This window comes from Spodoptera frugiperda, chromosome 3, assembly GCF_023101765.2.
Source record: "Spodoptera frugiperda isolate SF20-4 chromosome 3, AGI-APGP_CSIRO_Sfru_2.0, whole genome shotgun sequence".
In the NCBI taxonomy this organism is placed as follows: Eukaryota; Metazoa; Arthropoda; class Insecta; order Lepidoptera; family Noctuidae; genus Spodoptera; species Spodoptera frugiperda.
In genome coordinates this window covers 6,125,777-6,148,881 of record NC_064214.1, presented here as the reverse complement: position 1 = coordinate 6,148,881, position 23,105 = coordinate 6,125,777, and the positions used below count along the sequence as shown (strand labels likewise).

Here is a 23,105-nt window from a genome sequence, read left to right as displayed (position 1 = left end):
TTCCAGATGCAAACGATTCTACATCACAACGGCAGTGGAAACTTGGCGTACACCGGCAGGTTGAAGAACAGGGAAGTACATCGAGCCATCACACTGCATCCTGTGAAGGACCATCGGCAGATGTACAGGATACATTCTTATTTTAAGGTAAGGGATCCCTCCACCGATAGTCTACAAAAGAGAACTGAAACTTTTATACTGCGGCGACTAAACTAAATATAAATTATGATGTTTATGTCATATTAGACATACCCCCCGTTATGTTTAAATAACTCCTAGTCTAGCACTTAGCAGTGGACTATACCGCGCTGTGGATGATTGAAATATAGTAACAATTTCTTTCACAAATGGAAAGCCTGTATCGGATCAATGAATCGTTCTGTGTGTAGGTATATAGAAAAAACATGCTGGATTTTTTAACACATGCCACATTGAGTTTTCAGAGCTTGAGTCTAGTGTTTTATTATTAGTATTAGATTTAGTGCCTACAATGTATCTGAAAGTAAATATTTGAGTAGTTCGATGTTCTCGGTCATTGTACCCACGTGTTGGATGTTTTAGTTTATTTTCGTGGGTTTCCTAGTAATTGTTTGAAGATGATTTACTTGTTCCTGTTGTGCACTAGTTATGTTTATAGAAGGTAATTTCTTTCGACAAGAATCTTCTACGTTTGTTTTGTGGTATTACCACCTATTTATTATTCAGTTGGCTGCTTTGTACTTCTATGTAATTTAGCGAATTATATAACGTTAGTATTTTAATTGACAGATAAATTACGCTATTGAAGAATCAAGACACGCTCCTATACGATTGGGAGTAGTTAACCTTATCTATAGTTAGAGAACTTTTTTGTCGAGGGAAAATCAGATTCTTACTGACTGAGAACCACCCCGTTCCTACTAATGCTTTTTGAGCCGGAGCCCCGGTAACTCTATAGGCAGTCCGCAATAGGTATAAGCACTAAATCCATATTTATTTTGGAAATTCCAGAATCTAGAATACTGCCTTCTAATCTCTAATGCAAAATGCCTAATTAACCTTTACCCAACATCAAATATACCTTTACAGTTGCCTTAAATTACTGAGACAACATCAATGGCACACATCTGGTAATCCTTTGAAGAATATACTGATGTTGTTTATTCTATTATGTCTACCTTTGAACTTGGTTAGACAAGTTATTTATAGTCAATAATAAACAGTAGCAAGTTATGATGTCAGGCGTCAAGTTTGTGTGCTCATGGCCGTGAGGGGAATAAATTCGGCGTAATTCGAATCCATGATAACCTTACGTTTTGTATTGTGTTTAGTTATAATTGCTAAAAATAACCTTTTATTTATTTTAACGATAGTTCTGATATTATGGAGATGTAATTATGCATGTTGTACCGGAATTGTTACTGAATTTTAAAGTGCAAGGAATATTCGATGGATTAATTAAAAACTTTAATACTAAAGGTTCTTTTTGGTAAAGTGGCCATAAGCGTGATTATTAAGCAAGAGGAAATATTGGGTTTATTTTTCGTAAATTTCTCATTATTAGCAACCATGTCTGTGCTTTACAGCATGCATGCAGTCTCCGGAAATAAATTCATGCTACCTTAAGCAATTAACAGCAAAATTTTCGAAGAATTTATTATATTTTTTTTACATTTACATCCCTTATGTCAAAATCAATTGTTTGTATAAGTCCAGGGAAGGTTAATAATGTAAAAAAATTATTAAGGTGGTACAAAGTTTGCCGATGCCAGCAATAGTATTTTAAATTGAATGTAAAGGAATAAATAAGTATCAGTTGGTAGATCTCACTTCCCCTGTTTGCAACACACCCAAAACAACAATACTTCGGTTCAGGTATTTGTTATAAACTTCACAGGACCAAGAAACCAGATCTATGTGGAAGCTATAAATCTGCGCGTACGCACCGTCCAACCTGCCTTTGATCTTCCACGTACAATTTGCTTTAGAGTATGAATGTTATCAGGTTCCGTTTCAAATTGTTTTTAACTAAAGTTCTTTATGTATGCGATGAAAGCTGAAGAAATGCGTAAAGGTTAAAAGGTGCTTCTGTGACTTTTAAACTTTTTATAGAATAAATTCATGACTTTGAGTTCTAAAGACGTACGCCAATACAATGTTACTGCGTTATTTAATCCTTGTAAGATAAGAAACAGGTTTAAGGTAAAGAGTGGGACTCATAACCACAAGACATATAATAAAGGTTTCCAAACCATTTTATATTACAAAACTTAGTTTTTTTTATGGTATAAGCCGGTAAACGAGCAGACAGATCACCTGATAGTTAGCAATTGCTGCCGCCTATGAACACCCGAAACACCAGCGGCATTACAAATGTGTTGCCGGTCATTTCGGGTTAAGAATTTAAGGGTTGTTGGGGAAACGGAGGTTGGCAATGAGGGTAATTGGGCCTCCCGTAATATCATTCACACAACGAATCACAATGCAAGCGTTGTTTCACGTCGGTTTTCAGTGAGGCTGTGGTATCACCCTGTCGAGCCGCTTAGTAATAGATTGCTTAATTCATACTCCATCAGAAGGGTAGGGCACACTTTTATTTTTAGCGATACAAACTCACTTCGTTATTGTTTATGAGACTTTGATTATACAGATGAGTTGTGCGCCATTTTTTCTTTTTTTTCTGGTTCTGGTTCAGCCGTAAACTGCATGTTATAGTGCAGGATGCACACATTTCTTGTGATTATGTCAAAGAAACTTTATTACAATTGGTTAAGGTGTATCTTGCTTTATCTTGTTGAAAGGATGAAGTTATTGGTTTCTGTAGTCACAGTTGATTATGAACGCTTTTGTAAACGTTTAAGTCATAACATGCCATTTTTTTTTTTGCTTCAGTGAGGATACTACCGCTCCCTCAAATACAACCATTTTAAAAACGTTAAAATAAAATTGTCTTTTGGAACTTTAGCTAATGAAATTATCTGTTTGTTCCAAGACGAGATATTATATAGGTATATTATATGAATACTAAACTAGTATACCTTTAGGACCGTCGGTAGAGGGCGCCCTAGGCAGACATATATCGAACAAATTGGCGATATATTAAAGAAGAAGTAAACCAAATTAAAAGTATGACAACGCATGTATGAAAAACCTGATACTGTTGAAGCGAAAGAAATATGTAAGATTCGTAGCAATTTGCGTTCCATTGTCTCTGCCTACGCACACGGGAGACAGGCGTAAGGTTATGTATGTATATAGTGTAGCTTTTTTAATTTTCTTTAGTGTAATCCTAGGATATTGAATCTAATTTTAAAAGGACAAGTTTGATCTCTATTACAGTAACTAATAGCATAACCAACGTCACCAATTCCCGTTACTTTTTTCTAAAAACCTGATTATGGATCCATTATAAATATTTAGCTGTCAACCAACAATATTGGATAACGTATGCAAACAAGATAGCATGGGTGCAATAAACGCATTAACATTTATATGACACGTTATCGATATAGTTATCAGGGAATTTTAGCGAATCTCTGCTCCATGCCGGGATACAGTTTTTATAATGTTTAGGTTAGTCTGTAACTATATGGCAGGTTATGCAGGTTTATTAGTTTAGGGTCTAAAGGACAATTGGGTCTTAGATAGTTTTGAAAAACGTCGCGACATTATGAGATGTGAATTGATTAGTTGGACAATTAATTCGCATGGTTTGATGTTTGAAGTCATGACGACGTACCCAACATTATTCTTAATCTTATTCTCTGATAAATTAAAGTCAAAGTCGTCATCATCAACACTTTAGAAACGTCAAATTAAATTGTCCGTCGGTCTGTCTGTCAGTGTTCCAAAGTGTAGCTTGGAATGGAATAAAGCTTCTAATGGATTGTAACATAAATTTTTGGTACCTAAATAATTGGTGTTTTGTCCAAAAAAATTACCTACTTTTCAAATCAGTGTAATTAATTCCTTTCTCCTGATATTTCCAGAACCTTCGAATCCAGGAGCTTCGAGAACGTTCTCTGGACCTGCACAGAGATATTGCATTAGCAATGAAAGAGCTGCAGGTTCCCGAGGATCAGGTGGAAGACTACAAGCTGCCTGGAGACGTCCCGCTGTTTCCAGCCAAGATTGGAGACCCTGACTATCTGGGTGATAATAAGATATTAGGTGAGCTCGTATATATTAATTATTAGGTTTCGGGTATCCATGGGCAGTGCAATGGTACTATACGATCTGCTCGTTTATTGTCACGGGTGTTTTTAAGCCAGAAGTTCAACAGAAACTTTTGTCTTCCAAAGTGTCCATTTTCTACTTTTTTTGAGAGGAGAAAATCATCCAATGAATTGGGTGAGACGAGAAAGTGTGTCAGACTCTTAATCAATAAAAACCAAGCCGTTTCTACTCCCGTTTGTTGAGTTTGAGGTAGTCCCACAGCTCCGGATACACTGACCACCTAAAAGACAGATATAGTCGATGAGTGCTACTGAATAAACTACAAAACTTTAATTAAAACCTCAAATTGTAATTCCAGGTGCTCCAATAGACATGAACCGCTACAAGCCAGACTCGATAGACGACATAGTGCCATTTGACTTCATCAGCAAGTCCTTATACTCAGCCAGCCACGCCAACCCCAAGCGACGGATCGAAGGACCACTGCGGGAGGCACTCGATGATGTTATCAGAGAAGTAAGTTTACTTACACATATTAATAAATAACTAGTGGTCGCCTAGTGGTCGAAATTCGACCATATACGATTTAATTTACAATACCACTTAACGTACGTTCAAGGATAATTTTTATTTAACTCAAACTCAAACAAACTCTTTTATAAAACTCTATTCATATAAGACGTGAGAACCGTCGATTTTGACGTTTTGTCAAATACGATCAGATACTATGCATGGTAGTGTATGTAATGTTTTATTTATTGATTTAATGTACTTTATAAGCATTATTTTTGAAAAATATTTGCGTTCTGCACTTCTCCTATACATAAACTATAAGTGTTTTTTTATTTTGGGCTCCTACGTCCCCGCAATTTTCGTAAAAAGGGGTATAAAGTTTTTGCATCACGTATTAATATATAGATTAATTAAAAATACTTTAGGAACGATACAACAGACGGACAAAAAGGTATTCGGTAATTTAATTTTTTTTTTCTATATACAAACTAACTTTCCATCTATTGAGCTGATAAATAAAAGGATTGGGTCATACGATTTTCATTTACATGTTGTCTATTTTTTTTTAAACGTTGCCCCACCCTAGGTTTTCCCCTGTGTCAGGGCTGCAATTACAAACATACAAGTCCACATACACATGACACCGAGACCCGAAAATTAATTTATGTATCACACAAGGGTTGTTCTGTGCGGGAATTGAACCCACTATACGTTGCACGGCAGTTGGTTGCCCAGCCACTGCGTAAACCGTAGTCATATTGAATTTCTGAGGTTTTGCTTACCGTTTCTCTAAAATTCCAGGTAATGGAGATTATAAACGCACCGTCCCGTCAACGAGGTCGTGTCATCGACTTCAATGAGCTTCTGTATGGGTACACTCGGCTGCAGCCGCTGCACGGAGCTGATCATGTGCTGGACCTGCTCCTCAAGTACCGCCGCTACAGGGGACGTAAGATGACTGCCGCTGTCAGGCGACATGCTTACCTGCAGCAAAGTTTTACCAGTAAGTCCTTTAAGTATTACTTGAAAAGATAATAATACGCCTGTTGTATGAATCAGGCTAAATTGTTTTAGCAAAATTCTATACTATTCAAGAAGCTGAATAATGACTTTCCAAGAATACTTAGGTACAAAATAATAGAGTTACGTTGTATTAATGACATTAATGGTATTTTCAGGTATGGAGATTAGAGAAATACCAATGGGAGAACCACCACCGTTCGAGGACCCAGAAGTACTAGATGAATCTGAAGTCATCAATAACATCAATCCTGTAGACTACGATGATTTTGATGAGTCTCGTCAACAAGAAGGGTTCTTAGATAAATTGAATGTCAGAGAAGCCCTCGAGAGTGGTCTGATGAAGTTACAGAACTTACCAAAAGTATGGAACTGGGGAGATGATGGCTCTGAGGAATATCCAGTGTACGATAGAAGAATCCACTTTATCATGCCTTTGTCCGGTAGACAAGAAACTTTTGGAAGATTTATGAAAAACTACGAAGATATCGTACTGAAGACTAACGAGGCTGTGTCGCTAATAGTTGTAGTGTACCTAGATACTAGTAATCCTCTAGACTATAAAAGCACTGAGGATTTAGTCAACTTCTATGTAAATACGTATGGTAAAGATATCAGGACAGTGCTCATGGGTACGGAGACTTTCTCACGAGGTGCAGCATTGACGGAAGGACTTAAACTCTGTTCGCCTGACGATTTAGTTTTCTTTATCGACGTAGATATGATGTTTAATTTTGATACTCTCAGAAGAATCAGGATACACACTATCAAGTATCATCAAGTATATTTCCCAGTGGTGTTCAGTGAGTACAATACTGAAGTGGTTAATGGTGATGATTATAATAAACTATTGGGAGATAAAATCGAAGAAGAACCTACCTTGGATGATATGGAAGATGAAGAAGAGCCAGTTGAAGAAGTAGAAAAAACTGAAAAGGAATTGATCAATCAAAAGTATACCAAAGAAATAACTAACGACAACGGTTATTTCAGACAGTATGGTTTCGGTATCTTAGCTATATACAAATGTGATTTTGAACGTGTTGGAGGATTTGATTTAAAAATCAAAGGTTGGGGAATGGAAGATGTTGAAATGTTCGAAACTTTGATAAAATCTAATTTAACTGTATTAAGGGTAGCAGATGAGAGTCTTGTTCATATATTCCATTCTGTGAATTGTGACAAAACTTTAGAGAGACCACAATTTTTGATGTGTCTTGGCACAAAAGCTTCTACGTATGGGAGCGAACAGCAAATGATTAATTATATGATAAATCATCCGGAAGTGATGTGGCCTCCGGAACAGGCTCTTAAAGAAATGGAGAGAAAAATAGAAGAAGAAAAGAAGGCTGAGGAAGCAAGGAAGGCAGAAGAACAGAAGAAGTTTGAAGCTGAAAAAAAGGCGGAGGCGGATAAAGCTAAAGCTGAGGCAGAAAAAAAGGCTGAGGCGGACAAGAAAGCTGAGGCTGACAAAAAAGCTGAGGCTGACAAAAAAGCTGAGGCTGACAAAAAATCCGAAACAGAAAAGAAAACGTCAGAAGAGAAAAACGGTGCTAGATAGTACAGGGTTTAATATACGGAGTAGATATTCGGTGCAAAAGAACTAAGTAATTAATGATTTGTATAAATATGAGTACGAATTCTAGTATTTTTTAATGTTTTTGTTGTCCTTTTCTGTACATTTATTAAGAAAAGGTAGTCCTACTTGTGGTAAGATATAAATTATAAAAGATTTTATAATTTTTGTCTTAAATTAGGATGTTAGTTAGAGCGGTACTTGACGCAAAATAAATTAAAATTTCGATTACGAACGATTACTGTAACTTGTGATTTAGTATTAAGATACATTTTGTGTATAAATAAAATTTCTTGAAGCTATTTATCTCGCAGTTCTTTATCTTGCGTCAAATTAAATTATTCTTTGTATAACTATTTTATCCTATTCTCTCAAATGATTCCATATTTGTAATGATGCATTTATTTCTATTCTATTTAACTTTAACTTAGTACGATTTACTTATTTATGAACTCTAATCAATTATTTTACACTCCTGTTAATATCCTTTTTACAATTTATTGGAACAAGAATATCACAATACTACCTAGAATATAGGAGGTATACAATTTATCCTATTTATGTCCATTGTATCATAGATGTGTATTACTTTTTAATGCAAGACATATTTTTCCTACAAATAGTACCTCACTAAAGTATAGCGGTAAGTTATTAAATGGAATTGTTTTATAAATAATATGAATTTCATGTACAAAGTGACGGTACATTTTGGTGCGCAAAACGTTATACATTTACTTTAAAAAGAAGTATAATAATTTTGTTCCTATTAAAACAAAAAAAGTCGGTTAATAAATGCTAATTTCATTTGGTTTGTAAAAATGATGTGTTTGATCGGTGTAGATAAGACAGAATGTGTATTCTGTGTTCGTATCCAATATTTATAATGTTAATCTTCTCTATTATTTTAGTCCAAAAACTATTGTTATTCAAATGTACGTATATTTTAAATGACAGACCTTTGGTGAATTACCTATTAATTATTTTCATGGTAAAACTTACAAGTTGAGACAACAGAGGGCTTCGTACAAGTTTTACGTTTAACGAGACCGAAACGAGACCGCGTTCAGTTCTCTGATTGGTTGGTTCACGGGAGCCGGCCAATCACAGCGCCGAACGCGGTCTCGTTTTGATCTCGTTCTACGTAAAATAAACTCGTATTGAGCCTCGGTCGTCTCGTTAATGAAGTGACATGTAAATTGTACAATTTGTCATACCTGCGGTAAAAAGGCTATAAAGGGCAAATACCTAATTTAAAAATGAGTTAAAGAACGTTTGCTTTCTATAGCCTTATGTATTTAAAACCATGAAACAAACAGTAAAAAGTATATAAAGAAACATGAAATACGTATGTAAAGAATATATAATTGGCTGGCCAATATTGTACGCTAGCGGTAATATCACTCGTAATACATTAGTATTAAACATCTAATTCTAATAAGACCTATACAGGTCGAGTTAGGGCTTACACAAGTCACAGAATAGCATAATAATCTAGTTTAATTAGTGTCAAGTCACTGCCAAGTTCCAATAAGGTCCTTTTTACATGCTCCGTATAGATACTTTTAATCGGCGTATATGTGAATTGGAATTTCGACTTTATATCAAGACAGTAAAGTTGGAAATCGAATACATAAATTTGACAAAAACGAGTAAGTTAGCTTGTACCCTTAGTATGAGTTTGCTTTACGTCGAACGAAAACGAAACGAGAGCGCGTTCAGCGTTTTGATTGGCTGACTCGAATGGACCAACCAATCAGAGCGGCGAACGCGTTCTCGTTTCGTTTACGATACTGCTGACTTTCTGAGCGTGTACAAAGGCACCGAATTTCAGCTTCAAGTAAATCCTATCCTTTTGTAAATTATTTTCTTCCAGTCATTAACTGTCCATGTCATGCAGAATACTCGAAAACTTTGGTTGTGACAAGCTTATTTATCGAAAATGTTATGAATAAGCTCTTTGTTCGGAATAGGCAATACCACTTAATGGCAATATTACTTACTTTGTTATAAATTAAGGAGGAATATTGAGTGTGACGTAGCGATGCCAGGTACTCACATAAAAAGTTAAACTTTAAGTTATAATTCGTCTAAGACTAAGGTACTAAATATGGAAATTCTTGAATTATTATTGAAATCAGTAGACACATAACGCATTGAACACTCATCTTCAGCCATTTTGGGCTCAAAAGTGTGATTTTAATGCGTTGTCTGTCTGTCTGTCTGTTTGTTCGACGCTTGGCATCATACCACAGAGATTCATCTTCGATTCCAACCCAGTGCTATCATAATATGTAAAACTAAGTATTATTTTTAAATAAATGTAAATAATCATGTACATTGTTATTATTGTGCTCACTAAGTGCCAATTCCTAGTATTTTAAGTAGAACAATGAAGTAAAATCGAAACGTATGTCGTATGTATGTATGTATGTATGTATATTGAAATAATTTCATGTTGATATTATAATAAATGAACAATTTTGAAATTGCATTGTGATTTGAAAGTGATGAAATTAATTGAAATAGTATCGAAAATAAATTTATTTTGTGATGATATATTTGTGTATTTTTATTTATTTTGAACACATTTGTTTATCCAGGATAGCTATACAGACTCCGAATAAAAGTTATTCGTTTGTACTTAACAAAGAAGACATTAACTGAACGATTGTTTTGATTAAATTAAGTACTTACACTAGAAGAGCTAAATAGCTAAATATGGTGAGTGTATGATGATAGCATAGAATTCAATTAAACCACCCTGTCTCTTCTCGAGTGAATGTCGCCAGAGCATCAGGCAGCTGCTCTCAGGGGCCTTTGTACGAGTTTGCTTTACGTTTAATGAGATCGAAACGAGAGCGCGTTTGGCGCACTAATTCTCGCCAGTCAATCACGGTACTGAACGTAGTCTCGTTTCGATCTCGTTTAACGTAAAATAAACTCGTACTAAGCCCTCTGATCAAAATGAATCTTATAAACTATGGTATTACAACAAGTAACTTGTTGGCAGAAAAGTATCTTGTTTGTTGGAAATTGGCTTGTTTGCAGAAAAGCGACTGGTTGGCAGAAAAGTAGCTTGTTGGTAGAAAAGTGACAGACAATTGTCAGCACAGGACTGTCACGGGCTGTTGATGTAGATATTCTTCCTGACCTTACATTTAAACATGTTTTTTCTAAACCAAAGTAAAGAATACTCGTATCTAAGTGACGAAATAACCATTACAAATCAACAGACAACTTGTAAAATGCTTGTATTAGTAGATATAAATGTCGGAGCTACACTCAGAGTCAAGTAGTACTTCAAGATACGCATTCAGATGACCAAAGCACATACACGAATACTTTAGAAAGTTCACAATTTGTATGTCAAATGGCAATTTAACAAGTTTATATTTTACTCATGTAAATGAACATTGAGAGATGCATTCGAATTCGTTTTTTATTTAATCTTTCTAAAAGGGGTGTGACCTTACGTGGTAAAGCCATGCTTTGGCACAGAGAGATATAAGGAAAATCTGCGTGCAAAACGCTTGCGTTCTGTGTAGGCCCGGAACGCATTTGTTACTAAGTTGGTGTTACAGGCATGTAGCAGACCATGGATGAGCTTAAGGATTGCAGTTTTAAGGATAATGCTTTTTGTCCATCTGTGACTGTTGGTTTTAGGATATGCTCCATTCAGAATGTGTTAGAATTGCATCTCTAGTAAGCAATCCTACAGATAAATAAGTTATTGAAATTGACCGTTAATCTCAATCAAATTAATATTAGATAATCAAAAGACTTCACTGTTGAGCACTTCATATTGGTCTCAAAAATAAATCTTACGTTACTACTTTTAAGTTCCAAAGCTATTATTTAACTTTATCTTATGATGCAACTTCAAAATTTCGCTACATTATTATCTATTGCAAGATTCAAAACAGATTGAGATATAATGTATTTCAAAAACCTCTTCCTTATAAATCCATAACTGATTTAAAATTACACAATGAACATTTGAAATCTTTGCAACATTGTTGTTAATGACCGAAATATAGACAGATGCACGTTAAGCTACTCTAAACTTCTTCAAGCGATTTTGTACTCTAACTTTAAAGAATCGTAAGCTTGAAAATTGTTTAAAGTAAGTTGATAGATTTGGGCAGGTTGATCAGCCGCTCGTTTGTTATGTCTCAACTAAAATCATTAATCATCTTGCTATTGATAAATATATCGTACACAATAAGTGGCAATTACCTGCCTACTCGTGCTACTTTTCTTGCGAATAAATAATATAACACAACGATCTCATATATGTTAATTTATTACTTAACATCACGCCTATTCCCGTAAGGGTTTGACAGAGGAGGCACACATAATTGAATGTAACATATTATACCGGAACTGCCTTTTCCTTTGTGTCAGACTTGCTTCGTACATTATGTGCATACGTATTAGTTTTAGGTATTCCAGATTCCATGCTGAGAAAACTCGAAAAACAAACAGTGGCAATTTACCATGTCTAACACGGAAAAGTTAAAAATACTCGATGATGTACCACCTTAGCAATGCTTTTGGGTGGATTTTTTTCGCAACACTGAGTCGATTTTTGTTCTCAGTTTAGCAAATAAAAGTCCCTCGTATACGCAGTCTGTTATTGGATTATCGGTACCTACCGTTTATCATTTTATCTTTTCATAGCTTTATACACATACTATCTATCTCTTCTAAGTACGTATCCATGTCAGCGGCCCACAAAAAGCCGGCGCTAGATGATTGATATCAGTCCCACAGTCCGTCACCTCATTGTGTAAGTAATCGTGAGACGTATAGGAGATGAGCCTCTTGCATAAACCGTTCAATTAATTCTGTAAGCAAATAAACATTCGATTTCTCTTCAAGTATTAATTCCTTTGCGGTTCGTTTGTTATCCTTTATTACTTACTTTTTTATGTACGGCAGCATGTCTAGCTACACTCTCTCTTTATTCCATTTACAACTTTATTATTTCTGAGGTAAGGTTGGGAATCCTTTGAAGGTGTTCACTGGTTTAGGATAGCTTGATTGTTTGTACTCCTTGTGGTTGACCGCCATTGAGCTGATTTGCTTTTGACTTTGGAAATGTTTACTTTTTTAGTTTTTGAGTTGATCTTGTGGTCTCGTTGACCTTGTGGCGTGTTTTGTGCCCATGATCTATTTGGTTTTCAATTTTAAAATTGCCACAAGTATCGTCAGGTCTAGGATAAGTACATTGCCTAACTAAATACTAGATTATTTGCAGTTCGATTGATGATACTTTTATTATTTTGGATGGGTTTCTGTAGAACTGTGATTCTGATTTGTTCGATGTAGTTAGATTTTAAGGATATTTTTCTATATTGACTAAATGTAGCTCGTTAATAGTCACTTGCATGAAATGAGGGAGTTTTGTTTCGTCTGCCCGGCCCTAAAGACAAGACCAGTCACACGTTGAGTTTAATAATAATGAGTTTAATAAATGAGTCCGTCCAATTAATCAATTCTTTTCTACCTTCCTTATTCAATGCCATGTTTTTTTATCTAAGTATATAGTGTTAGTTGTATCACTAATGTCATCAATACGTGTCATTCAGCAGTTAGCATCGTGACACTTCACTTTGTCACCTTTCACAATAAGTCCTCTTTTATACAGTTTTTAGCTAAAGCTAAGTGAATTCTACAATATTAATGGACATTCCGTGTAAACATATTTACTTATTCAATTAATATCTTCATAACAAATATGTTTTGTTCAATCTATAATGTGAAAGTGTTTATATGCATTCCAGTATTTTGTCTATTCAAAAATGAATGAGCTTACTGACCACAATTTTTAACGGTTTATTTGAATACCTATACATTTGCGGTAACTAGGTAAATAATAAAATAAATTGAACGAATAGTTTAAATAAAGACTTTACTTCATTGATTTAAGTTTTATTTTCTTTTGTGTTGCAAGTCAATAGCACACCACTGAGCTCGATCTCTTCGTATCTTACCACTGTCGACCCCTCTGTGGAGGTTGTCACTGCACCTAACTTGGGAGCGGCCTTCACTACACTTCGGACCCTTAGAATGATAGTGACCGTACCCAAAAACTGCAAGTTGTGGGAAATGAGCCAGAAAGTCTCAGAAAATTATAGTACTGAATACATTTTAGTATATCTCTTTGTATTCCATGACATATGATGGCATGATAAAATAAAAATAAAATGTAATTAAATAAATTGTAAAAATCCACTTTGCTGTGCCCGACAGGGTCCATAATTGATTCTATGTTTAACATACCAACTGTTTTTATGTACACATTATGGCATGCAATAAAGTATTGAGTATTGAGTATTGATTGATTTTTACGGGTTAGTAGATTTATGGATTAGTTCTTCGGTTGTAGAGTATATTTTATAACGCCAGTTTGTGATAAAATAGAATGTTATAGAAATTTTGAGTTAAGCCACTTTCTTTCTAACGGTGCGACTTGTCAAAGCGTGGTCTTTATTTCAGAACACGACTGCCTCAAGAGAATGATTCTGCAACAAGCTCCAAATTATCTATTTAAAGTAGACATACTTAAATACCTTCTGAAAACTAACACGGCATGTCGCCACTATTTTAGTAGGCACATAATTAGCAATTAAATAAACAATGGTTGCACGCAAGACGCAGAATCTTGCCATCAACGAACCATTGCAAAAGGAATGCGATTACATCTATACATAGTATAAAACAAAGTCGCCCATTTTGTCTGTAGTCCCTTCGTATGCATAAAACTTTAAAACTACGCAACGGATTTTGATGCGGTTTTCACTAATAGAAAGAGTATTTTCTCCGACAGGTTTTTATATATAATTGAAATACATTGAAACTATATTAGCTGAGTTATAGCGATTTATGTCCAAGAAGTCAGAAAAAAATCTAATTGAAGATTGCATTTGTGCGTGCGCCGCTTATACCGTTGGATACAAGTAAGAACAATGTATAGCAAAAACATTGGTCTTTATTAGTTCTACAAAAAAGTCCGCGATGACATATATCCAGCTTTTTTATTTAAGTCACAAAAACTACTTTTCTGTATTAAAAAAACATTTAATTCGTTGGGTGATGTTTAACTGGTGATATAACCAATAATACATGTATCCTTATCATAATAAGTAAGTTCATCATCACGAGCATTTAATTTAGATTATTTTTGCAGTTTACAGTGTGTTATTTAGACATATAGTTTAGGAGATATCACGATATTAGTATTGCGGCACGGTACGGGCCGGCCGCGGCGGCGGGGGCAGCGTCCCTATAAATAGCGCGTCGGCGGCAGCGGCTCCCAGTTGTTTTAAGTAAATAAAAAGTAAGTAAAAGTAATAAAATGTAGAATGTAAATAATTTAAAAAGTAAACAAGAAAATAATAGTTAGATGTATATGTATAACAAAAGTAGGTAAGTACATAAAAAAAACAAAAAATATAAAAAAACGGTACATAAAAAATAAATAATATTAAAAAGTAGGTACTACGACTTTGATCTATACATATAAGACAAAAAAAAATCTGTACATTACTTAAATATTTTTTCCAAAAACTGATAGGGGGGGCGATCAAAGAAGAGTCACAGAAACCAAAAAACATTTTAATATTTTAAACGCGGTTAAGGGAAAGAGAAGTTATTGTGAATTGAAAATTAGTATCCAATATGTGTTGGTGCGTTGACTGTATTTGTCGAAGTAGCGGGATACACGCAAACGAAGTTGCGCGGGTCAGCTAGTTGCGTATAAAATGCTTAGAAATGTCCACTATGTGTACAGATGCAGTTTGTATAGTCTCAGTAGTTAGGAGTGTTAGAAGAACATTTAGATCTGGTATAAGATTATTCATAAAGTTAACATTACCACTTTTTAAAGTCTCAAATAAAAAATACCACAGAAAAGTGACGTTGTGTGAGTGAGATTACCGGAGGCCCTTTCCAGTCTTTCATATCCCCCATTCCCCAAACACCCATAAATTTCTAACCCCGAAAAGGCCGGCAACGCACTTGTAACGCCTCTGTGGTTTCGAGTGTCCTTGGGTTCAGGCGATTGCTTGCCATAAGTACCGCTGTACCGACTTATACCATCAAAAATTACTTAATTCAAATGATAGACTTATCACCAACGTCATGTCGTGAGACCTATAAATTGAGTGAGGCTCACTGAAAATCTCGAAAATCGAAATATTAGTGAAAAATTCTCGAAAACCCAAAATAAACAATTTCTCAAAGACCCTGTGAGAAAACCTGAGACCACGTATGTACTTAGTAATAGAGATGTCTGCATCAGTAGCAGAGAAAGTAAAATACTTATTACAATGAGATGTATGTAAACTGAAGATTGCTTAGTATGCATCGTGTCAAATTGTCCGCCTAGTCAGCTGACATCATCTATGATCGTTTCTGAGAACTTCGCTCCTTAACGCATGTTCAGAATACCTAGTTTATTGCAAGATATTGCGTTACTCTCTTTTATAATGTGGAAGCATGACTTCTGTTTACTTGTAGATATATTTTCTTACTAGTTTTTATTCGTTGCTTGGTCTTATTGACCAAAGGGAAAAAATTATATTCTTTTCAGATACCTTGAATATCATGAAAATTATTATTTTTTCCTCTCATTTTAAACATTATTAATACTCATAAGAATGGGAGTAAATATTAGGAGGATTTTTATAATAACTGAAATAGTTGGAGTGTCCCAAGTACGTATCAAAAAACTAATTATACAGGGCTGAATACCAATATTAGTCGTTGAAAACTTATAATGATTATTTTTGTTTGTTTAGACGAGAATTTGTCGGTCTCCTTTCTACATTTTTTTTAGCCTTTGGAGTGTATGTTGTGGTATGATTATAAGATAAATATTCTATCCTGATCTAGGCCTACTATCAGATATTATGTGTGCATATTTTCTACATTATAAGCTTTTTCACAACATTATCACTACCAACATTTATGACATAACCTAATCACTTCATCGAATATAAAGCAGGCTTACAGGAAATTTGGATTTTTCATTGACCTGAATGACATCGCGCGTTAGTTTCACAACATCAGCATACATGTCTGGTGGCAGTCGCCGGCGGGTGATGACCATTGTCTTCTAACTCGCAATGTATGACGTAATTTTATGTAACGTGCATTACGGCCGCAATTTTAGAGAGATTAGCCGTGGGATTGCGATGTTTCCTAACTATTGATGGCACTCGGAGTCTCGGCCGATTGGGATCACGTTTGCCCACAAGAACAGTGGTTTCTGTTGAGATGTCGTCACTAACGACTCTGTTTTGCTGCTTTTTATTAAGTGTAGTGTTGTAGACTGCTTCCCTCTTTATGGGGTCACGAGCTTGCCCGTTTGGGGTTAATCTGCGTTCGAAAATGTTTAAGACTGAACCTACTGCAGAAGGCTTGGTCCTTAGTAGACACCTTGGTAGACACTGTTGTAATATAGAGTTTCAAAACTTCAGTAACCACTTCTACATGTATCTTTAATGCATTATCAAAAATATTTATTGCGCTTGTTGCAAATCTCTGTGTTTACGTACGACGTAGTTTGACCCTTCTAACCTAAAGGACCTATTTGCTCATCCATTCAAGTTAATGTGTTGAAAATCCAGTTTTGAACATAAGTGTACTTATTATCCCATAATTCAAACGTTAGGAAATATAATATAAAGTGTGCATTATGAAGCGAAGTACCCTTCACTGGCAATCTGCACGGTAAATAACCCATGAAATATTTCGACAGTTTGAGTAAAAGCAAGCACTGTATGAAATATTTAGATTGTTTTACTTAGTCCCATACACCCATATTATTTAATTGCATTAACATGTATTATTTATTATTCTTTTATTGCTGTTGGATTTTGTTTTTCTTACAATTGACCTTGATTGATCTCTATGCCTTTCTCATAATCTTTACTCCTCTTGGTCATTACGCAGTCACATTCTAAATAATTTGGAAAGGCATCTCATGTTGCCATCTCATGACTAGTGGTCATTTTGTGATGAAATGCGATATTGTGCCAAGCAACGAACATTTTCCTTTGATTTGTAAATTGAACTATCACGATTCGTATAAGATGGTAGGATGCCAGTGATGGCACATTAATAGATGTTTTGTAATATTATTCTAGTGCTGATAAATTTTATAATAGCTGTACTCGTTGTGGTCAATTTACAAGTAGCTATATTGATTTTTAAATGTTTTCGCAAAGGAATATCTACAAATCAATGACATAGGTATTGCTTATTTCAATTAGCATTTACAAAGAAAGTGCTAGGTGTGGTGTAGAAAAAATCAGGTTACGGTGTCAAAATGTATTTATTTTCTCTTTTTTGTAAAATAAAAAACATAAACTTAATAATAAAATAAGCTAACCTTACGATAAACTTTATACAAGATGTGATCCGAGCCCAGCGGCTAGCCACTTCACCTTCCGCAGGCGACCTGCCAGCTGCCTATGCCACGGCGACATATTTGACAGCTGCCACGGTCGGCTGCTAGTGACTGGTCAGCCGCTGGGATATGTTCACCCGTGTGCGTGCACAGTCGCAAGCGTTGGCCAAGGCGTTGGTCGGCCAGACCGGCTCCACCTACATTGTACGTGAAGGCCGGTCGATTCCAAAACACATTCGGGCCACTCGGGGATGTTGCGAGCGCGCCCGAATAACGTCGACCATCCGAACTTTACGTGACTTAGGCATCTAGACTCTTCTTGGTGTATCTTTGATGTTGTTGGTCGTCTAAATGTACTTGGCAAGTTCGGATATTTTAGTTAATTTAGTAAGGAGCGCCGTAGCTGCCGGAGGGGATGGCCGCTGGGTAGCCACCACCGCTGGAGGAGCTGTATGACTGCTGTTCGTATTGAGCGACCTGGATACCCTGACGGACTCCCTCAAGCACGACTCCGACGACGCGGGCAGATGGGACGCCGTAGCTGGTGGAGGGGGCACCGTAGGAGGATGATGGCACACCGTAGGAGGAGGAGGGAGCTCCGTGTCCACCGTGACCACCGCCAGAGCCAGAGGAAGCTTCTTCCTTCAGGAGGATGGAGCGGATCTGCTCAAGGAGCTGGGGGTCGACATTCTGTCCCTCGGAGGTCTGGTAGCCAGTGGAGACAGCCTGGTAGCCGCCGCCGCTGCCACCGCCGATTCCACCGTGGAAGCCACCGCCGCCGCCGCCGGAGGGACGGTTGTAGTTGTAGCCCGAGGGGGCTTCAGCGCTGGCACACGCCACCAACGCGAGGGCTATGCACTGTAGAAAAACAATTTTGTTAGTCTTCAGTCAAGGTACAAAATTGGTTAAAATTGTGCTGACAATACTTTAAGTGACAAGTGCGTGCGATCTACCGTTCGTACAACTATCGATTTCAGCTCCGAAAAGAAAAGCATTTTCACGATAACAATTCTTGTATTACTTTAGAGGAAAATTACAAACATCTCATAAGTCACACTTTTCTAGCTTAGGAATGTGTAAGCACTAATACTAGAAAGGCTAGATTTACATGACCTAGTAGTTTGCGTGGGCATCAGAATATGTGCGAAGAACTAAATGTCTAGACTGTTAAGTAAACATGAATAACACTTTAAGATTTAGTTATGAAGAATATACTTGGAACTTAGTGAAATTATATTCATATTTGTGTTAGAGCCGTTATCATTAAATTGTGGCTCGAAGGACCATAAAATGAAACTTGGTCCTTTGTGTATATTCCGTGCCAGATCAAATGTAAAACCAGTAAAATCTTCACAAGAATGAATGCTCGTTTCAAATCACACAAGACAATCGAATCAAAATGATCATCTTCACACCAAAAAGTTCGATTATAATCTTTTTATCGTGAACTAGGAACAATAGTTGGTGGAGAAAGTGAGGTCAGGTGAGAAGCAAAGGCATCATTACATCACAAGCTACGCTACGCTATGCTAGCGATTTATGTGAGAAAATGAACTTTGACTTGCGAGCAGGAAGATACGAATGCCTCGATTTATGCGTTTCATGTTTACCTTTCGCTAAGGATTAGGTGTAATGGGGGCAACTACATTATTGCATAAGACTGTTTTATAGTAACACACAAAGAATATTAAGGAGTCAGTTTTGTAGCTTCTTAGTCTGTTTGTTATGCATTTACTGTGACGCGAGCCTAATCTATTATTTACTATCGAATTAAAATTCATTGCAACAAATAAACAACGCATTACATGCTGTTATTGTGCAATATGATGTGCGCAAGAGTGGATTCTTCAAAAGTTGTTCTGTGAGCTTACTGAGGACGGCACACGGGTCGAGCCATAGTGTCCGCCTCATATTTTCTCTGAATGCTTTCTAATCCTAGATTGTGATGTGCTAGAATTCTTGTTTGTTTTACATAAAATAGTGCTTAAGTTATTTGGTGAATGGACTAGAATGTTTGACTTAGGATTTTTACCATTTTTATTTCATAACCGCTTATGAACATCTTTGTTATATAAAATTTTAAAAAGTCTCTATATCTAAACTTTAAAGTCATTACATAGAGATTTCTCTAGCTGATATTGTCAATTGCACTATGACATGCTCCATTACGTCACCAGGTGGCGCCACTTCCGCCGCCGGGGCACGGAGACTCCATTAGGGAAAGCTTTCGACTCTGATCACAATCGTGCTTGCAGACATAATGACTTCATATTTTATTGCCAGAAATTATGGTGCTCATGTTACATAGATGATGGGTTAATTTGTCTATGTAACTGTTGTTGTAAATGCCATACAACTCCAAATGTCTCGAAAGTTAACATGTATAAAAATACTCGTAGTTTCTAAGATCAAAGAGAAATTGTTTACGGAGGAAAAGCTGTAGAAAACTTAACATTGGTATTGAAATTTACGTGAATGTACAGTATACAGAAATGAATTCTATGGCCTTAGCTCATAAAGTGTACAAAGTAATACAGCTATATTGTGAACAATATTTATGCACATAGGTGTCAAATTCCTTTGAAACTCACAGTAATGACCATAAAGTTCCATAAAGCAGTAAGATTGTCTGTTAATGTCTTTAGACAGATAATAGTCATATCAATTAACATACTATTAACATTTATATGAGTAATACTGGCATGTGGTAAGCAGTATAGTTTGTCTACTGCTTTGCATTAATATACCTTGCTCAATGTGTTTTTGAAATCATTTTGCTGTGTGTAATGGAAATGTTTTTCATTTTAGTAAGGGAATTATATTGTTGGCTTTCTTTACTTAAGTATAATTCGTTTTATGGTCTGCACCATGATTTTAACGATTGTGATAGAAGACATATTTTATTATTTCTAGTATCAAAAAGATCACAAAAAGGAATGCTAGATATACATGTAATCAAAGAAAAACGAGAACCAAACCACGTAATAATCAGCGGTCTACATCTCAAATACTTTTTGTTAAAACCTGTTTCGAATAATGTCATCTAGTTACAACATAGAGTTAGGTATTAGAATATTGATTTACACGCGATTCGTGTCACATACGTAAATGGTCAGACGAGCTGATGATGCGCTAACTTTGCATTCATCTATGGCCATTTAGGAGTTACGATATTTGCAATGGATTTTAATGTGTAATCCATTAAGAATAGCAACGATTCTCATCGTGTTTTATAAGCTCTAATGTATCTCGTTTATGTAATCGGTACAGCTACTTTATAAGACATTTACAAATCACTATAATAAAATGTCGCTTTTAAAATTAAATTAATGACCATGTGAAGATAAAGAATATTAATTAGCATTAATTCATAACAGACTGACAAACAACGCATTTTTTTATTATCTAATCAACTTTTCGAATCAATTAAAGTCTATATAATTTACAACAACGTTTAGAAAGTTAATCGTTTGTGAAGACGATTTTGGCGAAAATAGTTTTTTTTAATGTCATTCTGAATATGGAAACGAGTGTTTTGTTGTAATTTTGGAATTTCTCTCTCGGTGCGATATAATCGATGGCTTTTAGAAATTGAAAGTTTTGTGTAGGTAATTAATTTGTGGTCTCTGATGGAATTTTTAATATTAGATAGCTACGGAATCCAACTGATTGACATTTTTTTCAAAATTTTCACGAATCTACGATTAACTATTCCATCTTTCTCCCACAAAGAAACAACTACAAATAATTTTATTCAACTTTGAATTCTTAGTACCAATAAACAAGGTCGTAAATAGCTCGATGAGTTTACAACTAAGTATCAGTAGCTCGACATTTGACCCCTTGGTCGACTCTTTGCGTAATAGTGAGGTACTGTAATATACTCGATGATATTACCTTTGCACATGACAATTATTATTTATGTGCTTGAACTAACGACCTGGGGAATGCACTAGGAAGTCATCAGCAACACCTTCTTAACCCATAAGGGACACTTAAAGAGTGTATAGTATTGTAGTACTTGCATACTTTTTGCCTGTAGTATTTTAAGTCCCTTATAATGGGGCGTTGCAAGTAGCAAAACCTGATCGATTTTAACAGTATCTAAAGAAGAACTGTTAACCGTATTTTTTTTAAATCGGTTCTAATGTTCTTTGCTAATGAACGTATTCCATGATTACTTATGGGAACGTTCTATTCTTACATAAGGCATAGAAACTCCGGTATTCTAATGAGTATGACAAAAGTTGTGTGACAAAAACCGTGAAGTTTAATACAATGGAGCGGCAAACGTGTGAAATTATTTTGAACGTATGTTTTGACACTTGAATGGCGTTTCGTGAGCTTCAAGATTTATTATGGCGATGTTTAATTGTTTAGGGAAGCTGTGATGGGCATGGGACTTTCTCTGTTATTATTAATAGTTCAAAGTTGAAAGTTCGGTTATGACAAGTAACTATTTCCTATCAATATTTGAGATTAAAGAAGTGAAGCAAATAATTTGCAATTTAAAATATTAAAAGCACGCGATTGGCATCTCGATTTAACGTTTAACTTGTAATGCATCTTAAGCTTCCAAAATTCGTGATCCTTATCGATAATCGACGCTGGCGGTAGTCAAGCAAAGAAGCTATCGAGATCAGACTCAGATTACGATCGTGGTTTGAATACTAAGTGTAAGGCACTGTATTATAGTCCTTCGAGACTAACACTTTAATTTAACTGAGCACTAGACGGCAAGGATCACAAACGAATGCCTTTTTAATTACTGGCAACATAAAACACGATCGTATTCCAATTCCGAATCACGTTAAAAGTTCAGAAATCAACATGAGTGCATTAGGTTGAATCACATTCCATTTTTAAATTAACACACGCGATCCCCGATGCACTATTTGATTTCGGAACGACACGGCACTTGTCACTTTTTAATGTATATTTTTTTTGGTTTTCACAAGCACGGGCACTGCACTGGACTTACCGCTACGAAGGCTTTCATGTTGTTTAGTGATGGGTCACTTCGGAACGTAGTGAAGTAGTGTGATGTTGGTGGATGGTGCCTGGTGATATATAGTAAACTATGGCCGCGGTGGGGCGGAGAAAGGATAGTTCAAGTTGTGTAAGCACGGGAGATGCTACCATCCGAATAGGAAGTTTCGGTTAATTGGAGGGCGTCATGCGATTTTTTTTTAAGATTTTTTCGTTGATTGATCTGTGAGGTCAAGGGTTTTGAGTGTTTGTGTTTAGATTTTTATGTGCAAGCTTTTGCTGTATTTTTAAATGCTTGTGTTGGCTTTAGTATCTGTTCTTGTAGATAATTGTATAGTCACATTCAAAGCAAATTCATTTTCTAATAGTTGGATTGATGTAGTAGAATAAAGTTATTTGCAATAAGTTTACTTATCTATTGTTAAAATATTTTTG

General features: G+C 35.8%; 2 protein-coding genes across 2 annotated transcripts in view; one reads left to right on the top strand and one right to left on the bottom strand.

Annotated features, from left to right (window-relative positions):
• The window catches only part of LOC118273979 (chondroitin sulfate synthase 1), a 54,770-nt gene extending 44,948 nt beyond the window's left edge, over nt 1–9,822 (top strand). Inside the window, exons 2-6 of the mRNA XM_035591279.2 lie at nt 7–147; nt 3,969–4,149; nt 4,514–4,671; nt 5,470–5,671; nt 5,847–9,822. Coding sequence (XP_035447172.2) covers nt 7–147; nt 3,969–4,149; nt 4,514–4,671; nt 5,470–5,671; nt 5,847–7,249 — 2,085 coding nt within the window. The 3' untranslated portion in view covers nt 7,250–9,822. The remainder of the gene's footprint in view (nt 1–6; nt 148–3,968; nt 4,150–4,513; nt 4,672–5,469; nt 5,672–5,846) is intronic.
• A 7,765-nt stretch (nt 9,823–17,587) lies between these two features.
• On the bottom strand, nt 17,588–22,830 carry LOC118274217 (pro-resilin). Its single transcript, XM_035591650.2, has 2 exons — nt 22,663–22,830; nt 17,588–18,539 (listed from the first exon to the last, which is right to left on the bottom strand). The coding sequence occupies exons 1-2, from the start codon at nt 22,678–22,680 to the stop codon at nt 18,066–18,068; spliced, it is 492 nt and encodes a 163-aa protein (XP_035447543.2). The 5' UTR covers nt 22,681–22,830; the 3' UTR covers nt 17,588–18,065.
• Between the last annotated feature and the right edge of the window lie 275 nt (nt 22,831–23,105).